Genomic DNA, 27,092 nt, shown 5'->3' with positions numbered 1-27,092 from the left:
TCCCACAAACAGCAAGCGTTTCCCGTGGAGCGAGAAGTGGGCAGATATCAGATGGCGCTGCAATGACGAGGAGCTTGGTTCTCATCCTTATTGTGGCCCCCACAGTACCAAGAATAGTCCAACTCGCAACAGCAGCAGCTAAAGAGATTAAGTCATTATGCAGGACAATATTCTTTAGGGCTTATTTACAAGACTCTTGCAACAGTTTTGTGTTACTTTTCCCATGTTGAAAGTGACGCAAAAGTGGCACAAGGGGTTTGTAAATAAGCTCTTATTTCTAATGCATTTAGTTGGAGGCATTGTATATCTAGGCCGCTCTGATTACTTTGTGTAAACACTGTGACCAACAGAGTTCACAACTTGAACTCAGCTTTGGTTCTACACGTCAGAGTGGACAGCAGCGTCCATAACTTTAAAAGAGAAAGAGAAACGATGTGAGAGAGAGTGAGAAACAGAAAGAGAGAAAAAAGCAGTTTTTTAGACCTGGCCATATGCAAATCAGTCTTGTCCCTGTGCCCTGTGCCTCGTGGGAACAGTCCAGCCTGAACTGCCAAGCCAGGTCCTCTCTGGACCGGAAACAAGCATCCTAGGACCGGTTTCGGGGTGTCAGCCCTCTTCAGCCAGGATAGCTTGATTCCAGTGGCACAGTGAGCCCTGGACCCACATCTAGGCATACTTGGCACACTTAGGGCGAGAAAGGAAAAGACATGCAATTGTTAGACAGAATGAAGAACAAATCAAAGCATTCACCCCCAGTCAAGAGATCTGGGTTAAATCCATCATTCTTTTGCTCACCATGCCACCCAATTTAGACCTGGCCATATGCAAATCAGTCTTGACCATGTGCCTCATGGGAACAGTCCAGCCCGAACTGCCAAGCCAGGTCCTCTCTTGACCGGAATCAAGCATCTTAGGACCGGTTTTGTGGTTTCACCCTTCTTCAGCCAGGATAGCTTGATTCCAGTGGCACAGTGAGCTAGCCTGGCTGAAGAAGGGTGACATACCCTGAAACTGGTCCCAGGATGCTTGTTTCCGGTCCAGGGAGGACCTGGTCTGGCAGGTCGGCCTGGACTGTTCCCATGAGGCACAGGGTCAAGACTGATTTGCATATGGCTGGGTTCAAACTGGGGTGGCGTAGTGGGCAAAAGAACAATGGATTTAACCCAGATCTTTTGACTTGGGGAGAATGTTTGCATTGCCAGCATTCCATCCATCATTTGTTTGCTGTAACACTTTTCGCCCTTATTGGGATGGGTATGCGCAGACGTGGGTCCCTTGCTCACCGTGCCACTGGATTCAAGCTAGCCTGGCTGAAGAAGGGTAACATACCCTGAAACTGGTCCCAGGATGCCTGCTTCCGGTCCAGGGAGGACCTGGTCTGGCAATTCGGCCTGGACTGTTCCCATGAGGCACAGGGTCAAGATTGATTTGAATATTGCTGGGTCCAAACTGGGGTGGCGTAGTGGGCAAAAGAACAATGGATTTAACCCAGATCTTTTGACTTGGGGAGAATGTTTGCATTGCCAGCATTCCATCCATCATTTGTTTGCTGTAACACTTTTCGCCCTTATTGGGATGGGTATGCGCAGACGTGGGTCCCTTGCTCACCGTGCCACTGGATTTGAGCTAACCTGACTGAAGAAGGGTGACATACCCTAAAACCGGTCCCAAGATGCTTGTTTCCAGTCCAGGGAGGACCTGGTCTGGTAGTTCGGCCTGGACTGTTACCATGAGGCACGGGGTCAAGACTGATTTGCATATGGCTGGGTCCAAACTGGGCTGGCGTAGTGGGCAAAAGAACGATGGATTTAACCCAGATCGTTTGACTGGGGGAGAATGTTTGCATTGTCAGAATTCCGTTCATCATTTGTTTGCTGTAACGCCTTGTCAATAAGGCACCCTTTCACGCTATACTTAGCATGAAAGAGGTGGGCAATGGGTGGTTCAGTGGGTGTTCCCCTGCAACACACTTTGATTTTGATGCTTCCTCATATTCACAAGAGCATCGTAAATATGGGGCAGTGCCAAAATTAAGACCAGGCGCAACGAGGAGAAATGTTAAATTTCTCCTGGTTTTTGCTGTTTGTATGTGTACTGCGTTGTGCAGCACACATAGAAACTCCAGAAGTCCATTGATTTCTTATGTCCAGGAAGGTGACCCTTCCTGCACATAAACAATCAATAACAAAATGACTTTTTCCAACTTCTATGTGTGCTGCATTAAGCAGCATTTAGCTGCACACATAGAGTTTCAAAGCGCCATTTCACAAGGTACACCTTCCAGCACATAAAAATCTTCCCCTACAACGCAGGCCCCCATGCACTAGGGTGCAAGGGTGTCTGCACTGGCACTATGTAGCTAAAATTGCGCTATCACACGGGGAAACACAGGGCTGCACCGTATCCTTGTAAATACGGTACAGCCGTGCGTTTTGGAAGTGGCGGAGCGTGGCGTTAAGCCAAGGTGGCTAATGCTGCGCTCCACCACTTTCGAATAAAATGCCCCTTTGTATCTAACTATTACGGCTTCTACAACAGACCTAATGCCATCACTAGCTTCAACTACCTCATTCTTTTTCAAAGGTACTACTTATAAATACACCCTAATGTTTGACATTCTACCGGTAGAACAATATCACCTAAGTGATTCAAGATTGGCTGATCATTAGAAGACTTCCAATAGAACTTGTGCGATTGCTTAACCTCAAACTGTGCCGAGTGATAATCAGTTTATCCTCAAAATCTATTAATGACTCTGCTGAAGATGACTCTCTCGTTTTGAGTAGCTGCATTCTGTGGGACAACACCCAACATTGGAAGACCAACATTGAAATTAATTGTGTCCCTTTGTCTTTCACTATAAAGTATTCAAGTATCTTCTGAACTAAAAGTTGAAGCAGTGGAAAGGGAGCATCTTTTCTAGTGCCTCTTAGAATCTCTGAAAAAGCCATGGTGATATTTAGGCTCTATTGCAATAGTCCAGTTTAACTGGAACCACTGTAAAGTGTCTACTTTAGCTTCATGAGGTCAAAAGTGAAACTGAGAGATTCACAGTCACATTGAATCTTTCCACCAACCATAAAACAGCAGTCTTAAATGACCCAGATACAGATTGTAACGCATCAACATGTTCTTTGCATAACTTAGGAATGAGCAAATAAAATTAATCCAAAAAGTTGAATTTCACTATTTACTCTTTAAGTGTCTATTCGAAATGTATTGTTTGGAATTGGCAGTAAGTCCATGGTGGCAAACAATTGACTTAAAAATATGGAAGCCATATACAAACGAAAAGAGAAATACACTGTGGCATAAAATACTCTTTAAGGGATCACAACTTTCTAAGCATCACACGAAAAAACAAAGGTTTAGTTATTTAATTCCCAGACTCTTGTTTCTCACAATCCTGATTATCTTGTATTTTGCTGTCATTTATTTTTTTACTTATTAAATACAGGCATTTTGTTTATTACCATAACTTGGCTCTAATATCATCTTGGAGTCGTTGTGCGATTTAAACATTCAACAAAATAAGCTAAAATGACCCTGTCCCACGAGTGATCTGAGTCTCATTCCACACCCTACCACAACATTAAACACTTATGTTTCAGAAGTGCTAATTGTTCTCCTCTCCCTGCACACAGGGGGCTCCTGTGAAGAGCAATGGAGTTCCCAAGGCCATACCAACCAACTTAAATACCCCCTGTGACTGCAGCCTCAGCCCTGAGGTCTCTGAATCCACGTCCCTGTTATCAGCACCGCTCTGGCTGCACCAGGGAAGGGCGTGAGGGAGCAGCGGCTGGCCAATATGGCATCTGTTTGGCGCCATGATGTTCCACAGAGTTTTAATGGTCGCCTTTCATGCACTGCCCAATTCTCTACGCAGCTATGGGCATACGATTCCCATGCCACCCACTGTGCCCTGGGGGTGCTCAACTTTCTGCTAGCAACCCATGTCTCACTCTTAAACTGCCATGGCTAGTTGGTCTTCACCATTCGACAGTGACTGGCTGACTGGACATTGTTGGAGCATGAACGAGCACAACTCTGTTCCATTTCTCTGCACCGAACTTGACAGCTATCGCGAGACTTCAGTGCGAATCTACAGCTCATGAAGGCAGCCCTTGCCTCTGCACATGGTCTTAAATCTGTGAGGTCTGCAGCAGGAGTTCATGAGGCCACTCACGTGACCAAAGGGTTTTGGAGTGAGAACTAAATAATGTATTTGTTGACATCACATCACAAGATAATATACTCATGTAAAAGGAATACAATAACAACAAGCCTTTGCTAAAGTAGACTACTGGGTTACACATCGAATGATTAAATAACAAATGCAGGTTGTTTATATGAAATGTTTGACATACATATTTTCTTTGTTAGCATACTAGCTCTCATCTGGCCAAACTGGACTGACATCCACTGAAGGGTCAGCAGGAGAACCCCTGTGGTTTGATACATTTCAAAAGCCTTTATGACTCCCAGAAGCTTCCCTACAAACATTACACTTCCGAATAAAGTGCATTTAGACTTTAGGTTCGGCCCCTTCACACAAGGTCTGACAGTCAGCCGCCTGTGAGTGAGATTTCACTCGAAATGTATTCATGCACTACCAGGAATAATGGAGTGAAGACAGTAGCAGCACGAACAGTCCTCTCAAGAAGTCAGTGGGAACCTGCACTTTCTTTCTAATAAGGTAAGGACCAGCATGCCCCTTGTCAACAGCTGTGACTAGGGCACTGTAAAGAGAGGCCCAAGCGAGTGAGTGAGCGAGAGGGAGAACATGTCAATTAATTCATGATACTTCAGTATTTCACAAGGAAAGTGCAGGGTGGACACTAGGGGGCATATGTACAAGGAAGTGGCGGAATGATGCGTTAGCCGTCGTGGCTTAACGCCTCACTCCACCACTTCTGAAACGCTAGGCTGGACCATATTTACAAGGATATGGTGCAGCCTTGAGTTTCCCCCTGCGCTGACGCTACACTTAGCAGTGTAGCGCCAACGCAGGCACCCTTGCACCAGAATGCAAGGGTGTCTGCTTGCAGGGAAGGATTGTTTATATGCAGGAAGGTCCCCCTCATTGCACATAAACAATCTTGAAATGCCGTTTTGTCACTTCTATGTGTGCTGCTTATTGCAGCACACATGAAAGTCACAAAACATCATTTTTAAAATAAGATTGTTTATGTTCAGGAAAGGTCACCTTACTCTACAATCCAAGGCTTTTTGCTTTTTCCACGTGTGCTGCTCAAGGCACATGCTTTTTTCTTATGTACTGATCCCATTTTAGGAGCAGGAAAAGTGTTTCCTGAATGCAGACTAAATTCTGCTAACTTAAATATGCAGTTTTGAAACCCTACATTGAAGTCATAAAACTGAGTCTGTGTAATGCCCACTAGTTACTATGGAACGGGGTTTCAGCACATCTAAGGAACCTTGACATGCTTGTCCAAGTGGCATTAAAGGGCTTTGTTTCAAGTTAGGAATGCACCAAAACTCTCTGTATTTCAGAAGAAAACTCTAACTGTTGAGTTCAATGTCGGGCTCAATCTCCTACACAATATTAAACCTCAAGTGTTGTTAACCCATCTGGTTTATTCAACCCCATTTTTAACATTTCCTCTATAAACTGGAAGATTTGAATTTCTCTCCGAACTTGTATCCCAGGCCATAAGACCCTCATTTATAGTATGGTTAGCAGCCCACAGTCTCACTTGGTCAGTGTAGGCCATGGCCGCCTCTCCCTTTGAAGAGGATTGTCCGCCATATTTAGCCATCCCCACCAGTCAGAACAGATATCTGCATCTTCAGCACAGCCACAGCTGTGCAGCTCTAGGCACTGAAGCTTTGCTGAGCTGACAATAGGGGAAGTTAACCAGTGTAAAAATGTTTCTGAATTTATTTTCCAGTGCAAAATGTGTTTATATAAGCAAACTACAAAAGCAATAGTTAAAAAAAACTGCTACATTGATGTGTAGGGAGAGAGATGTCACTGGGTGTGTTCCATATCTGAGACAGACGTGCTCAGGGTGGCAGTCCCTTGCAGAGAAAGTAAGGCTGAATTTTAGTCACTGTGACCTGATGATCCAGACATGATGTCAGAGGATTTCTTACAGTGAAGCCAGCTGAGATTCAAGCATATGAAACACAGCACTCCACCTGAAACAAAATAGTACAGAAAAACCATGGCTTTGGTTGGGGTGGAGGGGCACAGCAGATTTACGACAGTGCTTCTGCTCAACCATACTCTAAATAACCAAATAAGCCAATTTTCACCCAAGAAGATCTATTGAGGAACTGTGATATAAAGCTCTCTATTTATTCAAAAACGACCAAAAAGTAGTGTACTTCCACATGATATTTCAATAGCTATAGTGGATGTTTTTACTTACCAAAAGGCTTTAGAAAAGATCCTGGAAAATCAAAAGATTTGATTATGAGGATAAAAATGGACAAATATGAATTGATGAAAATAGAATGTAGAAAATGTAGGGCAGTTATCAATGTGAAGGACATATTTATATAATGTAAATATGTGTTTACATCTAGGTTTGTGATGCATATAATTCAACCATAGATATACAGCACCAGGGACCTGAACATGAAGTAGGAGTCTGGTAGTGGAATGTGGAGAAGAAGGGGTAGAGGAGGGGATATAGGAGTTAGGAGAAGGTTGCGGTGAGATGAGGTAAAGCACACAGGGCTGTTTGGGTTCAGATGATGGGTAAGGGGAACCAGAAGGAAATCTTCATAAACCATCAATCATGTGCAAAATGTATTACTGTCATAGTCTTCAGTGGAACACGAGTCATCTCAGCAACATGGAGTGCATGAATCTGCAAGGGAGACAAACAACAGGGGAGTGATAAGAGAATTGAGTATTCAACCTAAGACTTGTACAGTAGGAGATGGTGTCTGTGTAACACGAGGGAAAGTGATGTGTGTGAGATGACTCATGATTCCATTGAAAAGAAATGTTCATCCTAGGGGAGTATATAGTAAGCATCCACATCAGATTCATAGTTATCACATTTGATATAAGCTGCACATGCATCCTTGTTTTTTGGTTATGATAACTCAGGCAGCTACCATTGCCTTATCTTGTATGGTGTTAATCCACTCATTTTATCATGACTCACATGTTTCCCACTGTTTTCATTTTAGGATATATCAAGGATGGATAAAAGCAACCAAAGTACAGTGACAGAATTCATTCTGTTTGGATTTTCTGATTTCAATGAGCATCAGAAATTCCTGTTTGTCACTTTCCTTATCATGTACATACTGACACTTCTTGGAAATATTGTAATCATCACATTGATTGTCAGAGACCCTCGGCTCCACACACCCATGTACTATCTCCTACGCTGCCTGTCAGTGATAGATATTTGTTTCACCTCCACTACCATCCCCAAACTGTTATTCGACCTCCTTCGTGAAGTTAAGACCATTTCCTTTGTGGGATGTTTCACCCAGATGTTCTTCTTCCACTCCATCGGTAACATGGACAGCTTCCTCCTGGCACTGATGGCCTATGATAGGTATGTGGCCATCTGCCGGCCACTCCATTACACCTTGGTCATGAGTAAGAAGCTCTGCTTTCTGCTCATATCTGGGTCCTATGTTATAGTCTGTCTTCATTCATTGCTCTACACATTGTGGACATCCAGGTTCACATACTGTGGGTCTAAAAAGATCAATCACTTCTTCTGTGATATTCCACCTATCTTCAACCTTTCCTGCTCGGATCTCACAAGTTTTACCTTCACACAACTCATAGAAGGAGGCACCATGTTGTGTGTGCCATTCCTGTGCATTGCTGTCTCCTATGCCCGCATTGTCTCATCCATAATGAAGATGTCTACTGCTGTTGCCAAGCACAAAGCCTTCTCCACCTGTTCTTCCCACATTGCTGTTGTTACTTTGTTCTATGGGTCAACTGTTGCAATTTATGTACGGCCGGCATCAGCAAGGTCTCTTGACTCTGACCGGTTCATAAGTGTAATGTACATTGTGGTGACCCCGATGCTGAACCCATTCATTTACAGTTTGAGAAATAAGGAGGTCAAAGGGGCCTTGAAGAAAGTATTTTATAGATAGACCTTCTGGAACATAAGCCTTTTTTTACTAGCCAAGGATTACGGAAAAGGAAATTTAATGAGACAAAGGACTTTTAAAAGGCTAATAGGATGACAGCAAAGTAAGCTTCAAACATCCAGCACCTTATCCAGTATCTTTAAAGTGGCATGCTATTTTCAATTTGAACCTTTATGCAAAATAGCATAATGCTCCTGGAAGTAAAGTGGTTAAGAAGGGAAATATTAATATTGGGAATGGATTATTATTCATTCTTCTTTAATTCAGACATTCAACTGATAAACCTAACATTCCTACACATGCTATTCGACTCAAATCTTCATTAGAAAGCTGAAAAACTCGCAAGAGCTCAAATAGTTTAGACTGAAAGCTAGCCTCATCCCTGCTTATGGTGATCAGCTGAAAGCATTTCTCCATAAGATATATTTGTGTATTAAATATCTCTTTCAAATTGTGGGGTATTCCAGGCACTGATTCAAGGATGGATCAAATCTATTGGTTGCTCATTGATTACTACTGGATGACAGCCCTGCTTAAAATGTGCATAAATGCCTGCATCAAGAGCATCTCTCCATCATTAAACCTATGATTACACTCACAAACTCCTCACAATTTGTCAAATGCTAATCCTGAGATCTGGTTCAAACTCTTGAGTCCATTGGACACTATGTTCATAAAGAAGGGAGAGTTCTTTTCTCTTCTTCCTATCCTGCTCTTCCTACATAAAAGGAATCAAATCTGAGCATCAGTAAATGAAGTCTATTAATATGGTATCAACTCCTTACCTCTGGCAAATATTATGCTAACACTAAGGAGGACTGACATCTGAACATGTGAGTTAGTCCAACTCAAAGTCCTCAAACCTAATAAAGTGTGCACCAGCCATTTATGCATACGGTCATATCCCAAAACATTTCATTTGGATATAGTGGTAGCAAGATCACAGCCGGGGGAAGATATCCTTCTTCAAGATTTTCCTAGCATATAGAACCAACTAATACTTAGAGCAGGCTTCTCCAACCAGAAGCTCTCCAGCTGCTTGTGAGTACGTCTCCTGCATGCAGCACAGCCTACTAAATTAGAAGCATTTGTTTGATTGAATTAATATATGTATAACAAAATAGAAAAGTGTGCTTTCAAGTTCTAAATGTGCATATATTAAGAACTCATAATTTCCAAAATATACATAAATCTAATATTTGACTGCTGAATTATACAACATTTGAGAATATTTATCTATACTACTATTATAAAGGAAGAACTTTGCACCTTTGAGGCGGGTAAACTCGGGAACCACAGCGCCAATCCACACACCCGATACATCATTGTAATCGTCAGGGTGTGCAGATGGACATAGGCTATATAAAGTATAGAAATATGTGTTATTTAAAAAATTAACATTAAAAAAAAAGTAGTCCCTTCGAAGTAGCGCCGGCCGCGACCTGCGTGCTGACGTCAGGAGCGCGGGGAGGAGCGGCGTCCAGGAACGCGAGGAGGAGCAGCAGACATGGCGCGGGGGAGGCGCGGTGATGAACCGCGGAATGGGGGTGAGGACCGGCGGACAGCGGGAGGAGCGGTAAGCGGTGAGGAGCGGCAGAGCCGTGAAATGAGGAGCGCGGGAGAGGAGCGGCGGCTGAGGTAAGGCTCCGGGCAGGCGGGGGTCGGGGCAGGCGGGGGACGGGGCGGGCGGGGGCCCGGGCTGCTTGACAATGTCGGGGCGGGCGGGGGGCCGGGCTGCTGCACAATGTGCGGTGAAATGAGGAGCGCTGGGGAGGAGCGGCGGCTGAGGTAAGGCTCCAGGCAGGCGGGGGTCGGGGCAGGCGGGGGACGGGGCGGGCGGGGATCTGGGCTGCTTGACAATGTCGGGGCGGGCGGGGGGCCGGGCTGCTGCACAATGTCGGGGCGGGCGGGGGTCGGGGAAGCCTGATTGCTCACGGACAAGGTCGGGACGGGCTGCTAGTTAATAATATAACCTTGGTGCCAGTGGCATTGTAGCCATGGCTGTTATGTATTATCCATGTAGAGGCACCTGAAATTGACAAAGGCTTTTTTACATTACTGCTGGCAACTTTGCAGGTGATCACTGCTGCTAATCTTTCATATGTTGAACACTAGTTTATTCTTATAAATAATAAATAATAAATAAATCCACATTTGTAAAGCGCACACTCACCCGTAAGGGTCTCTAGGCGCTGGGGGCCGTCGGGAAGATTAAGCAAGCTATTGCCCAGAGTCACATGGTGCTGGGCTAATCTGCTGCCGGTGCCGGGGATCGAACCTTGATCCCCAGATTCCGGAGTCAGTCGCCCTGGCCGCGGCGCCACACCTCTTCCACTTATCTGATGTAGTCACCATTAACAACACTAACAATAATAGTAGCTTGGGGTGATTTTCATTAAACAAAAGTAGCTCCTATTACTTAAAAGGTTGGATACCCCAGACTTAGAAGTTCTCTAAATGATGGGGCAAATTTTCCTCAAACCACTCACAATGGCTTTGGCACAGTTCATCATAAATGTTTTGCTAACACGTTATAAAGTTAATGTTCATTGACTCTGCGTTGATCAAACGTTTATAGCTTCCTTAATAGCACTGTATGTAACTCCCTATACACCAGTAGAACAATGAAATAAAAAGCAGAGGTTCTGATCTCCTTAAGTGCAGAATCTGTAAAGATGAGCATCCCTTACAAACCTCCCTTCATCTTATATAATGGGAGCCATTCATTCTACATACCATAAATGTATCTCATATTTGGGATTAACCTACTACTACAGTAATATTCTACAATGCCAGTCTTGACCAAGTCCTCATATCTGCAGTCTGTATGGTCTTTACCTACAGGCTTTAGTTTCTGGAGTTGTGATAACCAAAGCATTTGTTACATACCTATTTATTTAAATTGAGCCCTAGTAAGAGTAATTCAAAAAACGCCTATCTATCCCAACTGTGCATTATGGATGATTGAAATATTTTAAATGTGACCTGCAAATTTGCCTTTTGTTTTGCTCACCTTTTCATGTTTGATACCCCACTGTTAACTGGACAGAAACACACAAAACAATTGTATGAGCGGAAAAGAAGGCAAGTTCAAGGCGAAATGCCTGAATAGAGATGGAAGTGCCAAATGCGAAATTTACTGGTTGCAAAATGCTGGTCGCAATTTGCGACTAGTATTTTTGAGACTAGGAAAGATGTTTAAGAACTGAACTATGTACTAACAGGTCAGTTCTTAAAAATCTGAATTGTAGTGGGTTGGAATTAATGGGGTAGGTCACAAATTCTGACCCACTAAAATTTGTTGTCTTCACAGGGATAATGGCCTACTGGCTAAGCATAACTCAATGTCTGTGATTTCTTTTAAATAAGGCAATCTTGTTTTAAAAATGCAGTACATTTTCCTAAAAAGAAAACTTGCTGCACTGAAAAAAAGACAACTTTTTCTAGAGCAGGCAGGGGTGCTATATACCACTGCCTACTCTTAAAAATGCTTTGGACCATTCACAAAAGAGGTGGAATCCCTTGGATACCTCTTTCCATGTATGAATGGTTTACCACTACCTTTGTGCAGTCAGAAAAATATTCATGTTTGTGGCTGGATTTTGGTTGCAAAACATTAATACCCTGAGGATGCCCTAAACACACCCCTTCCATATACCAATTCAGTATAGTTTTTGAAACCCATTTAGCGATTTTCTAACCTGTTACTGTATCACTAAATAGGTTTTGTGCATTTGAAACATGCATTTACCTATCACAAACCTGACGTTTACATAATTGCAGGGTTTGCGACCAATACATGCATTTGCACATCTGGTCTGGAGTTCTTAAACCCAGGGTCTTATTCTAAAGTGAACCTTCTCACAAGTTTAGAATAAGATTCCATCCTGAATAACCCCCAAAGTTGTGCTCTGTAATGTAACAATGGAATGACCTTTGTATTGTATGCCATAATGGACAGCTACAGAGATAAACAAAATATGGTTCCCTGAGCAGTGACACAATGTATATACCTCTATATTATACAATCATATTTCTGATCATGAGTCCATGAAAAATTGATAACATCCAGTGTAAATCTGCAGTCTTTATTTTTGTATTCTGTAGTTTCTCAAAAAGACTTGTTTACACACAAATTCTGTTCTCAGATAATACAGCCAACACGTGTTTCGTCTATGGTATAATATCCAAAAGACTTCCTCAGGGTTTGAGCAGCATATACAATGTAAGCACTTCTTCATTCATAAATATCACCATAAATTCATAATCCAAATATAGTGCATATTATTCTCCTAATTCGAGCTCAGTATTTGCAATCTTTCAAACGACCAATTCACAGACAATCTTCTCCTGTCTAGTATCTCCTCACTTTTCCAGGCAGACCGTCCTCCTCACTCCACTCTAATCAAACCAACTCAATCGTGCCTACAGAGATAGCCCCTCATATTTTTCATGAATGCAAGAAGGTCAACCATAGCCACTTTAACAACAGATACTGTGATTCCAACCAATAACGTCCATGATAGATGGTCATCCAATGGCAAGCATATCTACCAGAATTAGAACACAGGGGTGGCCATTCGAATATTCAAAGACAGTTTGGATCTGTTCTATCAGTGCCAAAAAACATCAGTTTTGATTGACAGATGTTAATTCAATCACTCACATCTTTTTTATAGTCTTCCACTATGTTCCTTGCTTTAAAGTGACACTGCATATTCTTCAGGACCTTTACAGGAAGGGAGCGGAGCAAGACTATTGTGAATGATGTGTATGAGTACACTTCAATGCTCAAAGACATCAACTATACAAATGCTGTTAAAAATGTGCATTTCATTACAAAGGAATAACAAGAACAGCTACACATTGTTAAAACATGGGCTATGTCTTCTGCATTTTATTTTGTAAGGGGCACAATATTTAAACCTTCAGCAGCAATTGCGGTTTGTGGTGTTCCAAGGTTATATTAGAAATGTTCTCATTTATTATTTCGTTCCACATGTTTTTAAATTTTTTATTCTGCCTTCATGCAAACTCAAAACTGTGACTTAAATGGAGCTATTGACAATGTACAATTTGGCATTTTAATTTTTTTTTTTTTTATGGATTTGTACAGCGCATAGCTGCCCAGCAACGGGGCGTCCCAGCACTTCCCAAAGGACAGGTGCAAAAGACTGCTCCAACAAACCCAGACCAGTTACGCAGTTGCATCTCTTATGGACCAAACTTGAGGAAATTGGAGTCCCAGCAGAACTTCCTAAATGACCAAGAATGTGCACAAATTGCTGTGTGAATCTGTCCCATTGCAAGGACATTGTTGTTCAGATTAAGTGACCTCTGGTAGTTGTTAATTGTTGATGTCAAATCTTTCTTCTTCTGGGACTATCTGAGGCTTGAAACTGGATGGAAGCTACGATTCCCAATTCAACAGCCCAAGTGGACCAACGGAGCTACCAGGGCAATGGACCAGGCAACACCAATGCCCTGGGCGGTCTGTTCACTCCCTGGCCCCGGACATGGCCTTCGCTGAGCAAGTTCAGGACAATCGCCTATCTGCCCTAGAGGTAGTAGCAACCTTTTGTGACCATTTGACCGTTTGACAGACCATTTGAACTCCTCGTCGGCTGCCTTGGACAATGGAAGGTCCTGTGCTCCCTCATTTTTAGATGTCAGCTCACCTCCATGAGTGACTGCCCAAACTACAAACAACGTAATATAAGTTGGGGGACTCCCCAATGCATTCAGAGGGCTCTCTGAAGGACTGCTGCCCTGCTGTGCTGACCTGCTACCCCTTGCCTGTGTGAGAAGGACTGGACCTGTTGAACCCAGGACCCCATAGTGACTCCAAAGGTTTGTTGACTTGCCTCTTGCTTTGAGTCTCAGGGATAGAAGGCTCCAACAACCTCAACCCCAGCAACTGGAATCTGCCAGCTATGAGTCTACCCTGCCAAGTGGTGTCACCCCATCCACGATGCTGGGCTGTATATCCCAAGCCCAAGTTGGTAGGATCCTTGAAGAGAATGCAGAAGCTGACATCACAGCCTCTCCTCCATCTCGGAACCAATGCATCACTTCGGCTGTGTGACACAACTTTGAAGTGGACCTTTGCAACACTTTGCTAACCAGGATGGAAGATACTTTGTTCAGCTGGCCTAACAGGGCCCCTGTAGCCGGCCCATGGTCCATGGATATCGGCCTGAATTTGTCACTTTACCCCAGTCTGGCGCAAACACGATATCCACAGTTGGCACTTTGTACTTTATGTTGCTGTCTTCACTGAAATCTTCAAACTTGCATAAATCCAGTTCTATTATTAGGATTTTTGTCATTTTGGTCTTCTTTTTTGTTTTGAAAGTTACCCTACTATTATAACCTGGTGTGGGATTATTTTGAGTGGTGTTTTCACTTTATTACTGTTTGAAGTGTTGCACAAATATCTTACACATTGGCGCTAAGTAAACCTGACTGCTCTGTGCCAAGCTACTGGAGGGTTAAGCGCAGGTAAATTTAGGGCTGGCTTGGGCCTCACCCTGACAAGGGCTGTGGTTGCTGCTTGACCCACGCTGACACCAAACGTAAACCCACAACCCAATTTCTTACAGGAAGACTGCTCAATGGCTACATGTGGTGTTTTTTCAAGTGTTTGGTGTTACCAGAACGTATCCGCATTGTTGCTGCCTAATGACATTGCTTGTGCACCCCCATCATAATGTGCTCCAGGGTTGGAATGTGTCTGGCGTCTTGAAGAATACCTGCTGAATGCAATAGCAGGTTTGGAATTAGTATTCAATTGTCTATTTTCTTGCTTGAATTTTGTTTCTGTGTTTTGTGAAATATGTTTTACTATAACTGGCAAGTCATTATTTTTCCCTTTTCTTAATGATGTTTTAGTTTACCTCTAGTGACTTACCATAGTAGCCCTCCAGTAAACAACTTGTGTTTTTTGTTACTTTTGTTTGTAGTACCTGTTGTAACTGAATTGGTTCTATTGAATTTTCCCTGATACGGTGTCATATCAGACATTAAGTAAGGACTAGAGTTCAAGGCTGATGTGTGTGTGGACAACACTGTGAATGACTAAGTGATGTACTGGGCATCAGAGTGAAGGTTTCTGATGCTGTGTTGAGCATCAACTGAATTATTGGCAGTGCTTCATTTGTAACATAATGAGTGCTGCTACCCAAAGCTCTGCTCAGAAACCCTCAGCCGGTGCAATTTAATGTTGGTGTGCCAAATATAAAAGCTGGTACTCTTAAATCCACCTTATGCTTGTTGAATCTACTACTAGACACTCCTTGTGCCTCTATCTTATTGCAGGTTCATGCTTTCCCCCTTTGTGCCCTTTTTCCCTCTTTCTCTTTCTCTTCCTCCATCTTTCATCTTTGTGTGTTTTTTCCCTCTCTTGCTCTTTGTAAATGTCTAATGCGGAAGAATAAGTACTGGTCTTACAGAAATCAGTGCCAGGGGGCCCACTAGCAACCACCGGCTCAAATTGAGCACTGATTATTAGGTGTTGCTTTGGCCACCAGGAAATTTGTGGGTGATTTAATGTTAGTATCTGTAAGGGGAAATGGAAAATAATCAAGCCAAATTTGACAAAAGTACCATGATTTTGACCAATTGAATAAGCAAGTTTTCCTTATTTATCTGTCATTAATGTGACAAATATCAAAACAGAGTGGATGTTTGCATTCTCAATACATTGCCTTGGTTTGGTAGGTCAAGATGTCTTTGAAAGCTTACTAATGGAGCATAATTAACATGAATGTAATCAATCTGAACCATGCATAAGAAGTTGGAATAAACACTATCTTCTGGAAGTAGTGGCAGAATTAGAAAGGTACTTCATTGTGAGGTATACACAAGTAGAGGAGGAAGTGTGCACTAAAAAAGTTGGCCAACACTGTTAAATTTGTTGAGAATGTAGAAGAGCAATTGAAGGATACATTTCTGGCACATTGTGAGTATTCAAGGGTGGAAGAATAATCATGATTGCACTTTTAGAGAGGGTCTGGAACTAGGAAGTCATATAAACCACATAAAAAATAAATATTGTAAAGGAATGGAAGGGAGGAAACGAAAACATGCTGTGCAAGCTTTTAGTAAGAAATAAGCATTGAAAACTAAGTGCAAATAAATATTGAAAGAGCAGTCGTGAAGGACAAAGTGTAGGAATGAGTAGCATATGATAAATATGTTTTAAAGAGAGAAACTCGTGAAATTTTTAGGACCGGATTCACAAAGGTAAACATACACTCTAGTGTAAGTTTGTTTTTTGCTATTCACTAACAATTTTTTACAAGGAGTATCTTTCGACTCTGGAGACTCCACGGGCATGACGGAGAGTCTAAACATAAAAAGATAGGACTGTCCTTTTTGGCACTGAAATGTTCACCTATCTATAACGCAACTTTAAACTTTGTTTTGTGTGAAAATATATATATACATGCAGCTTGTTGGCCTCTCTCGCACTCTATGCATAACTAAATTACATGTAATAAATCCACAAGCTTTTGAATAGGTAAGTATAAAACAGTAAAAAGCAAATGCTTAAACTTAAGAGATTAATTTAGCACATACAGCACTGATCAAATAAATGCCCAAATCCACAATTCTCAGTTTACAAATTCATCATTGTTAGACACGGGTCTCTAGTTGACAGTGGTTTTCACCCAGTCTGAGTAGGGACCCTTACTCTAGCCAGGGTGACTAATTTACACACCTAAGACAGCCCCTGCTCACCGCCTTGGTAGCTCGGCACAGAGCAGTCCGGCTAACCCCAGAGGCAATGTGTAAAATAGTTGTAAACACAAACACAGTAACACAGTGAAAACACTACATAAGGACTCCACAACACTTTAGAAGAATAGCCTAAATTTATCTGAAAAAAACAAGACCAAAACAAAAAAAAAACAACTTACACAAGTCAATATATGAATTTTAAAAGATTAAATAAAGTTTCAGTTCATAAAAATCAATGGTTGTGCTTGATCAGGACAAAGTACCTTAGATGCATCCGAAAATTAAAGACGATGTGAGGAGCAGGGGAGGTTAGGCATCAAAAAAGCAGGTCATGCATTGGTTCCTTCCTGCTGGGCAGGGGAGGTGATGGGTTGTCTGTGGGCACGATACCTTGGTTCCTTACTGCGGTGTGGTTTCAATGAAATATTGGTACACAGGAACAATGTGTCGAAAGTCAAGTTGTGCTGCATTGATTCCACAGCATTGAAGCAGGCACTGCATCAGAGTCAAGGTGATGCTTCACAGACGTTGGTGATGCAGTGCTTGAAGACTCACACAGTGACGGGTGTAGTGGGTGGGGTCCCGCAGAGATGTCCGTAGTCTCTTTATGAGACTTTGAGGAGGTGCCAAGGACCCAGCTGCCTGATAACATGATAACACTAAAAAGTACAAGCAGTAGGTGACCATCAATGGCCAAAGGGTGGAGGATCTGAGAGAAACCGGGGCCATGGGGGAAAGCTGTCAGTTGTCGGCTGGTGTCTGAGGAGCAGGTTGTCCCCAATGCATTTTACCCAGTTGTTGCCGGCAACAACACAGAGAGCCACTGCACGGTAACTCAAGTTCTCTTTGAGTGGGGGCTGTCTCAGGGACTCTTCAAGCAGCTGTGAGGCCAGCCATGCCTGGTGATTGTCTGTTGGGTAAGGATTTGGAGAGCTCCCCTTGGCTAAGGTGGAGCGAAGTGCTCATTTGGAGATTTTGGGTCTGCCTGAGTGCGCATGCGTGACCACTCAGTCTATGGCAGCCAGTACGGGTGTTCAAGAGGACCTGTAGCCTGAGAGGGAGGCCGAGGTGCCTGCCTTAAAGAGAAGAGTCAGGGGGCGTGGGAAACCGGCCCCTGAAGTTCCCACAGTCCAGGAGGAGGCAGACCCTGATGGGGATGCCCTGGAGCCTACAGGGGAACAGGTAGCTGAACTGGTGGAGCTGCCTGAGCTGACCCATTGGCAGCAAGAAGGAGGACCCTCCAGGGAAGAGTTCTGTGAGGAGCAGAACAAGTGCCCTTCTCTTGTGGGTTTGCGGCAGCAGGCTGCAAACCAGGCAGCCGGTGATCAGTCCGGGTCACATTGGATCCACTGGGAGAATGGTCTCCTGTATAGTGAGCCTAAGGTTGCTGAGCCTGGGTCAGCCCATGTGCTGGTGGTACCCCAGCACTTCAGAGCCTTCCTATTGGGGCAGGCTCATGATGTGCCATTAGCAAGACATTTGGGGCAGGAGAAGACCTTTGAGAGGCTTGTCACCCACTTTTATTGGCCCCAAATGCGCAAGAGTTCAGACACTCAATTTCAATTGTTTTCAATTTCAATTTGACTTTATTCGGCATTTAAAAAATACCATAAAAGTACATAAAAACAGTAAAAAAATGCTTAAAATACAAATCATTGACCCATGGTTATACGGTTTACAAACAGTACATTCAACACCGCCCCCTCAAATTCCTCAGCCTTACAGAGATCCTGATAAAATTCATTATACAAAACAGGGTGTAGGGATCATTAGCCCTTTGCAAAAACAATAATGCAACCTTAGCGTGTTTAAACTTTGCTTGTTTTAAAATACCCACTAAAAACGTACGCCTGGGTAAGGCATAAAATGAACCTAACAATACAAAATGAAGGGTATCCTGCGGAGACCTATTGTCGCAGCCGCAGGTACCCTTCTGCTCAACCAGTGGCGTAAAACATGAAGGGTCGGCCAATATGTGATGTAAAAGGTTGAGCCCAAAACGGGTCATATAAAATCTATCCTGGGCATTATATGTCAGTGCGAGATAGGGTTCGATTCCTACCTCTGTTTTCAGGAGTCTGTAAGCACCCACTGTGGGTTTTTGTTCTTCGGTGACAGCCCTACGTGTGGCAACCCGTTCCCCATATATTTTTTTTAATCTCAATTTGTCCTGGGCGGTGATTTCCTCAGGGTTGGTGAAGAGGTTCAAACAGCCAATACCCTCAAATGTGCCCTTTACAAATTTAAGCCAGGGGATACTCAGTCCTTTATCCCTTTTCAAACAGTCTTTAATGATTTGACTGCTTAGATCTGCCTCATTGTTGGTCCAGATCTTCAGCCACGCTATAAGAGGTCTGACCTTTATTAGGTCTTCAATGTACTCACCCCCTAGTTCATCGTGTATGATGTGGGCAGGGATACTTTGTGGGGTTTTAAGGACCTTTCTAAAATATTTGTTTTTTTCTGCCTGTATCTGTTGGGTGTTTGCAAACCCCCAGACGTCCGACCCATAAGTCACTTTAGAGCAACAGATTGATCTGTATAGATTCATGACTTGTTCAGGCGACCACCTTCCCAGCCTCCGACCATAGTTCATTATAGCCCCTGTGGAGGCCACCAGTTTAGGACGATGATTTTCCACTAGGAGTTTAAAATTTAGCAATCCATCAAAGAGCAAACCTAGATATGTGAAGGACTGAACCAACCCTAGTTTATAGTTTCCTATCTTATATACAAAGTTCTTGCAGGGTTTGACCCCTGCCAGCATGACGTAGGATTTATCCAAATTTGCAGATAGGTCAAGTGAATTCATAAAACTGACAAATCCATCAATCAACCTCTGCAGGCCCTTAGGGGTACGGGTCAGCAATACTGCGTCATCCGCGTACAACAAAACGGGGACCGTACGGGAGCCTATCTGGGGGGAATCCACTCCTAGTTTGCCTAATTCCCTATCTAAGATGTTGATGTATAAAGAGAACAAAAAGGGAGCTTAAATGCAACCTTGCCTGACCCCGCTATTGCATGGAAAAGGTGATGTAAAACCTCCTTCTGAATTAAAACGCACTTTGGCAGAGGTGTTCCAATGCAATGCTTTCAATATGTTCACAAGGTCAGGCTCTACCCCTAAAGTTGTCATCAGGGCCCAATGCTTTTCTCTATTTACATGGTCGAAAGCCGCAGAGAGATCCATGAACCCCAAGTACACTGCCTCGTTGCTAGCTATTGGGTACTTGGCGACCAGGAGATAGAGGTTCAGGCATTGGTCCGTTGGCGACCTTCCCTCCCTGAACCCATATTGTGTGTCAGTGATGATGTTATGTAAGTCAGCCCATTCCTTAAGGCGATTAAGGACCACACGACCCAGCACCTTAGCCGTTACGTCAATTAGGGATATCGGGCGATAACATTGGGGGTCGTCCCTGTTCCCTTTTTTAAAGATGGGAACTATTATCGCTGTGGACCACAAGCGTGGGAGGCCTGTTTTGGCGGCTGCATTCAAAACCCTCGTCAAAATGGGGGCCCACAGCTCAACCTTACTTATATAGAGGTCAGGTGGTATGCCATTTGGGCCTGAGGCTTTATTTTTAGATAGGCCCTGAATTGCCCCTACTACCTCTTTCAGCCTGAACTCGGGCCTAGCTCGTTACCCTCATAATTTGCATCCGTGTGGTTGTATAAATCTTTGAAGTGGGTGTGCCATTGTTCTGGGAGAATTGTGTTACATATCTCGGGGGCGTTTGCATCCTGAAAACATTATTTATTTATAATTTTCCAAAATGCTGTCAGGTCCCTTCTCTCCGCAGCCTCCCTTAGATCCTCCCAGGCTTGACATTGAAGAGATTGTTTCCTAGTTTGTAAAGCTTCCTTATATATGCGCCTACATTGAGCAATGTGTGACTTATCTCGTGGTAGTGTTTTGAGGCTGGCTTTCAACTTCTTGTGGGCCTGCGAGCAGGCTTTGTCGAACCATCTTGGTGTGATGTCTAAACTCGCCTTCTTGGTGGTCGTTAGAAATCCATCAATCAGGTGCGCTATATCCTCGAAGGCATTTACAACAGCAACACCCTCTAGGGAAAGGTCGAGACACACCTTAAAGGCGTCTCCCCCTTTGTCCATTAACGATTTATAGAACCTGTCCCCGTCTATTTTGGCCCACCTGAGGCGCCGCCCCTGGTCAGTTGCCCTCTCAATGTTACTCAACCCCCGGGATACCCTTTTAGTGGGTGGACTTTTTAGCTCCAGCACTAGGGGATTGTGGTCGCTATAAATACTCCATTCAATCTTTGCCCCTTTCACCCAAACTTTAAGCAAACTAGAGACCATAATATAGTCAATAAAGGAGCGGCAGCCTCTGCCCTTAAAAGTGGGATTAATCTCCTCTCCAACTTCTGCTGCCACTAGGTCAATTGTGTGCACCAGATCGGGACTTTTCACCAGCCTATCCAATTCCATCCACTCAGTTGAGTGCAGGAAGTGTGGGCCATCCTCCAACGTGCAACGGGACCAGTCCTTGTTGATAGGTCTCAGGGTCGGGCAAAGGTGGCAGTTGAAATTGCCAACAATAACAAAAAGTGGCGCCACTACCCTTTTCCCGAAGAGTGGCTCTGCTTTAAGGCATCTGTCCAGTTCTTTTATTGTGGATCCCTTCCCATTATTTCCCACAGCGTTATATAAGTTGATAATAGTAATATTTAACCCCTTTACGTGTAACCCCATGGCCTGCATGTTATGTGATGGCCAATTGAGGTCAGTCCACACACCTTCTACCTGCAGGTCCACATATGTAATCAGTCCTCCCATTGCTCTCCCTGATGTAGACTTCTGGGCAGGGACTGAGAAGCACTTTTAGCCCGATAGAGAAAAGGGTTATAATCAATCACCCAGGTTTCCTGCAAGCATATTACCTGGAACCTGGTGATATATTCCTTCCAGTCCTGGTTATTGAATTTGGCTGCGAGCCCAGCTATGTTCCAGAAAAGCAGCCTTAACCCCTCCTGGTTATGAGTCGTACTAAAAGGGGTGATGGAGTTACTGTATTCTGTTCTGTTCTCATTGAGGGCTTCCTTGGGTTCTGTTGTAGTATGCAAGTTCAGGTGCTGAGGGGACAAGGCAGTGATGTCCAATCCCATTATTTGAGTATCGGCTGCGGGTCAAACTTGTGGGCCCTCTCTAAATCCGCCCACCAGTTCAGGGGGAGTGTCTAATGAATAAAACTTGTAAAGCGCACAGCTACTCAAAGTGTCCCGGCGCTAATTATTTGTTAGGAGGTGCTGAGGTAAAGCTGTGGGCTGTACAACATTTATGTGAGAACTCTTTTTACAACAGCCTCTCTTTTGGGGGTTCTATCCTTCACTAGTCAGTCTAATTCTTCCAGGGACATCAAGGGATCAAATCTATTCATCAGGGGTATCGCTCCTCGATTCCTGATGGGAGCTTGTGAAGGTAGACCTCGGAGCCCCACCCGGTTCCACTCGCTTCTGCTTTGTAAAGCCAGGTCGTGGCTCGGGTTGTGCATGCCCCTTGAATAGAAAAAGCATAAGGGCATCGATCTAATGTTGCTATAATGGGTGAGCGGACCCCAGCTTGCTATTTGATCAACAATGCGGGGGTTCCTGAAGTTTAGCACCCTACAGTCCCCACTGGTGTCCTTAGGCCTGTTCCCCACCCAGTTTACCCTGCGTACCAACAAGATTTCCCCCTGTTCGTTCTCTGCTTGGGGTCTGTACTTATTTAGCCAAAACATGACTTTGTTTTTGAGCTCGTCATGGGCCTCAGTCTGATCTGGCCTTAGCTCGGGGACCCCTGTTAGAACAATTACATATGGGGCTGCTTGAGGCCGTAAATTTATACTAGGTAAGGTATTCGTGGGTGCCATGGGGGGGGTCATTCTACTTGGCGCCATGACAGGGGTGCTGGAGAAGACTGTCTGTGGACTGTAGCTTGGTGAGTTACTTTTTGGCACAACCGGGTTCACCTCGCCCATGGTGGCAATGTGACCTTTCGGGACCTGAGTTATGTGAGACCCTTGAGGGCCAACAATTTGAGAAGGGCATGTGGCAATGGTGTTTGGTCCTATTGCAGGGTTACTACATGTTGCCTTGGCTAGATTTGTGGTAATAGGCTCCCCTCTTATGATACTATTTGATGTGGGCAGGGTGCTCCCACCACCCAGCCCCTTTGTTTTTACCAAGGTGACTACCTTGTCCAGCCTACTAATAATTAGTTTCATTTGGGTATTGATAACATTTTCAAAGTGGGCCTGTAAGTTAGAAATAATTTGAGCTACCCACATGGGGGGGCTTGTGTGTGTGGCTGATCCTCGCCCTGGGACGTGTCTGCGGTACAAGGCTTTTTACTTGCAGCCACGACTGGTATACCCCTCTTCTGCCTTGCTCTCTTGGAGCTCAACTTCCTCTTATTCTTACCCAATTGTGCTGATACCTCCCCATTGTGTGTCTCTTGTACTTTTGGGTTCCCACCCTGAGCGCAGGGGATATCAGTTAACTCGGGGTCTAATAAAGTGTGTGTGGGAGTTGGTGGCTCTTCTACTTCACAATCCACTTGTGATGCCGTTAAATCAATTTGTGGTGTTAGTGAGAGCCGCCTCTCTGTGCGCTCGATTTCCTCTGCCACTACCCCTATTGCTTTACGCAGCAATCTGTCTATTGCTGTAGGTTTGTCAAGTGTGGGGGGGGGCAAGTCCCTTTAGTTTACCAGTCAAGCGGAGGTCAGGTGGAGTACGTATGGTATGCCTGGCTGACCTGGTTTGAACCGTGCTAGCCATTGTATGGTCGGTCTGTTAGTAAACAAACTTATTGCAGTAACTACCAGGTAAGCTTTAGTGTAGACTAATGCAAGATAGATGCCAGAGCCCCCCTCCGTAACTGCTCCAACGCCCAGAATCTACTTCTACCCCTGGCCCCAAACCCCCACACCAACTCACGTAGCCCCCTTTTGCTGGCCCATAGAATTGTCCCAATGTAGTCACACAGATCGTTCCCTTTACGCTCCTAGGGCGATATGTATCATAGTTCCGTTTTGCGAATTCTAAATAGCGATTTTTAAGGACTCGCTATTTAGAATTCGCAAAACGGTATGTATGTAGGAAATCGCTTATTTATAGCGATTCCTACACATTCCTAAATTGCGATCGCAATTTTCCCATTCATTTCTATGGGCCAGGAGGCCCATAGGAATGAAGGGGATATTTGCGATTAGCAATTTGCTAATCGCAAATTGAGATTATTTTCAAGGGTGCAGGAGTGTCACAAGAACACCCTGCTGCACCCCTGAAACTGACATGTGTGGGCATATGGCGCACATACATGCCCTAAGGGCATGTATGAGCGTCATATGCCACCTTTGAATTTTAAATAAATTGCGTATTCAAAAGAATTCGCAACTTACCACCAACTAGAAGTTGGTGGTAATTTGCGAATCCTTATGGCCATTTTTGCATTGATTTTTCTTTGCTACATTGCAGTTAAGGAATCGCAAAATTTGCGATTTTTTAAGTGCAATCGCAAAATAAGGAATGGCAAATTTTGCGATTCCTTATTTTGTTGCAAAAATGTTTGATACATACCATTTATCAAATTAGCATTTGCAAAGGCCGAAATTCGGCGAATTTCGGCCTTTGCGAATGCTAATTTGCTTGATACATATCGCCCCTAGAAGGGATCAACAGTACCTTTGTGTTTCAAGTGGAATATAAGGGGGGTGGCCCAGCCCGGCCTCCTTTGGCCCCGGACGGCCACAGACTGCCCGCCCTTTGCCCGGGCTTAGCCCGGCTTAGCCCGCGCGCGTTCCCGCGATGCGGGGCTCTCTACCAATTTGAGCGCCTCCGGGCGCGGTGCAGGCGGTGGCGGCCTCCGCCACAAAGACACCTGGGCATTGTGGTCCCCCCCTCGGCCGCGCTGCGCTGGTGGGAAGGTGCAGCGGAGGCAGGGAGACCAGCAGCGGGACACAGCAGGACACAGATTGCACCAGGTATTGCCCCCAAAACACTGTCCTCAGAGCCCCGCTCCGATGGGGCTCTCTTCCGATTTGAGCGCCTCCGGGCTCGGTGTAGGCGGTGCGGCTTCCGCCGCAAAGACACCTGGGGATTGTGGTCCCCCCCTCGGTCGCGCTGCGCTGGTGGGAAGGTGCAGCGGCGGCAGGGAGACCAGCAGCGGGACACAGCGGGACACAGATTGCACCAGGTATTGCCCCCAAACCACTGTCCTCAGACACTCATTGCAGGACCTGTCAGACTTGCCAGGCATGTGGACAGAGTGAGAGGAAGCAAAAGGCTCCTCTCCAACCATTCCCTGTGGTCAGCACCCCCTTTGAATGGGTGGATATTGACATTGTGGAGCCACTGGACCCCAAGACAGCCATGGGCAACAGGTTCATCCTTGTCTTGGTGGACCATGCCACCAGGTACCCGGAAGCCATAGCTCTCAGGACAGTGAAGGCACCCGTGGTGGGATGGGCACTGATGGGAATTTTCTCCTGTGTGGGGTTCCCTAGAGAGGTGGTATCTGACCGAGAAACCAACTTCATTTCCAAGTATATGAAGTCCCTGTGGCAGGAGTGTGGGGTTCACCACTCCTTACCACCCCCAAGGAAATGGATTGGTTGAGAGATACAACTGGGCCCTAAAAGGCATGATTATGGGTCTTGAGGAACCTATGAGGCGTAAGTAGGACATCCTCTTACCATGCCTGCTCTTTGCATACCGTGAGGTGCCACAGAAATCTCTAGGGTTCAACTCCCTTGAGCTTCTCTATGGTCACCCAGTGAGAGGACCTCTGAGTCTGGTCAAAGAAGGCTGGGAGCAATCTCCATGGAAACCTCCCCAGGATGTATATAGCTACATGCTGGCCTTCAGGAAGCAGACTATGCATTTCAGGTAACTGAGGTGAATCTGGAAGCCAGCCAAGAGGAGATGAAGCCGTGGTACGACCAGAATGCCACTCTGGTAGAGCTTCAGCCTTGTTAGAAAGTGTGGGTCATGGCCCCAGTGGAGCCCTGCGCACTTCAGAGTAAGGGGACCAGACCATTTAAGGTGGTGGAGCACAAAAGTCCTGTTACCTACTTGGTGGACTTGCAGTTTCCCATGAACCCCTTGTGGGCCCTGCATGTCAACCGCCGGAATCCCCACTTGGAGAGGTCCGAAGTGGGCATGCTCTTAGCGACAGATGCTGGAATGGAGGAGAAGACTGAGCCTCTTCCTGACCTCCTGTCTGCCACAGAGTGAGATGGGTCAGTGGATGGTGTGAACCTCTCTTCCACCCTGACTCCTGAGCAACAGAATGACTGTCACCAGTTGCTGGGACAGTTTTCTGATCTGCTCTCCCTGATTCCCAGTGTCACTGATTGGTGCGTCCAAGATGTGGAAACTGGAGATAGTCCTCCTGTGAAGCACCAAACTTACAGGGTGACTGACAGGGTGAGAGCTTGCATCCAGGAGGAGGTCTCTAAGATGCTTGCGTTCAGGGTGATTGAGTCCTCTAACAGTCCTTGGGCCATCCCAGTGGTCTTGGTTCCAAAGGCTGCCGCACCAGGTGCCACGCCAGAACTCCGGTGCTGTGTGGACTACCGAGGGCTCAATTCAGTCATGAGGACTGACGCGTACCCCATCCCCAGAGATGATGAGCTCATTGATCGGTTAGGGGCTGCCCGGTCTCGCAGCACTTTGATCTAACGTCTGGGTACTGGCAGATTGTCTTGACTGATGGGGCAAGGGAGAGGTCAGCATTCTTTACGCCAGATGGGCACTACCAGTTCTGGGTTATGCCCTTTGGGATGAAGAATGCCCCTGCCACCTTTCAGAGGTTGGTCAACCAGGTGTTGGCTGGAGTGGAAGAGTTCAGTGGCGCCTACCTGGATGACATTGCAGTGTTCAGCAATAGTTGGGAAGAACATCTGCACCACCTCTGGGAAGTGTTGATGGCGCTGCGGAGGGCAGGCCTCACGATCAATGTGAGTAAGTGCCAGATCGGGCAGGGTTCCGTGGTGTACCTGGGACACCAGGTTGGGAGTGGCCAGGTGGCATCCCTATAGCCCAAGATTGAGACCATCCTGGCTTGGAAGCCCCCAAAACCCAGACAGAGGTGAGAGCCTTTTTAGGACTCACTGGTTATTACAGGAGGTTTGTCAAGGAGTACAGCAGCACCATTGCTCCCTTGACAGAGCTGACTTCCAGGAAGCAGCCCAAGAAAGTGATTTGGACTGACACCTGTCAGTAAGCTTTTGAGGCCTTG

At 45.1% G+C, this 27,092-nt stretch overlaps 1 protein-coding gene across 1 annotated transcript; it reads left to right on the top strand.

Moving 5' to 3' along the window:
- The first annotated feature begins 7,179 nt into the window (after positions 1-7,179).
- LOC144785036 (olfactory receptor 1M1-like) lies at positions 7,180-8,103 on the top strand. Its single transcript, XM_078664157.1, has one exon. The coding sequence runs from the start codon at positions 7,180-7,182 to the stop codon at positions 8,101-8,103; it is 924 nt and encodes a 307-aa protein (XP_078520283.1).
- The last annotated feature ends 18,989 nt before the right edge of the window (positions 8,104-27,092 follow it).

The sequence above is a fragment of the Lissotriton helveticus genome, chromosome 10, assembly GCF_964261635.1.
Source record: "Lissotriton helveticus chromosome 10, aLisHel1.1, whole genome shotgun sequence".
Lineage (NCBI taxonomy): Eukaryota > Metazoa > Chordata > Amphibia > Caudata > Salamandridae > Lissotriton > Lissotriton helveticus.
Note: the sequence above shows the minus strand (reverse complement) of the source record. Positions and strands in the feature narration are given on the sequence as shown.

Coding starts and splice junctions, on each gene's coding strand:
- LOC144785036 (XM_078664157.1), top strand. CDS start 7,180: ATGGATAAAAGCAACCAAAGTACAGTGACAGAATTCATTCTGTTTGGA.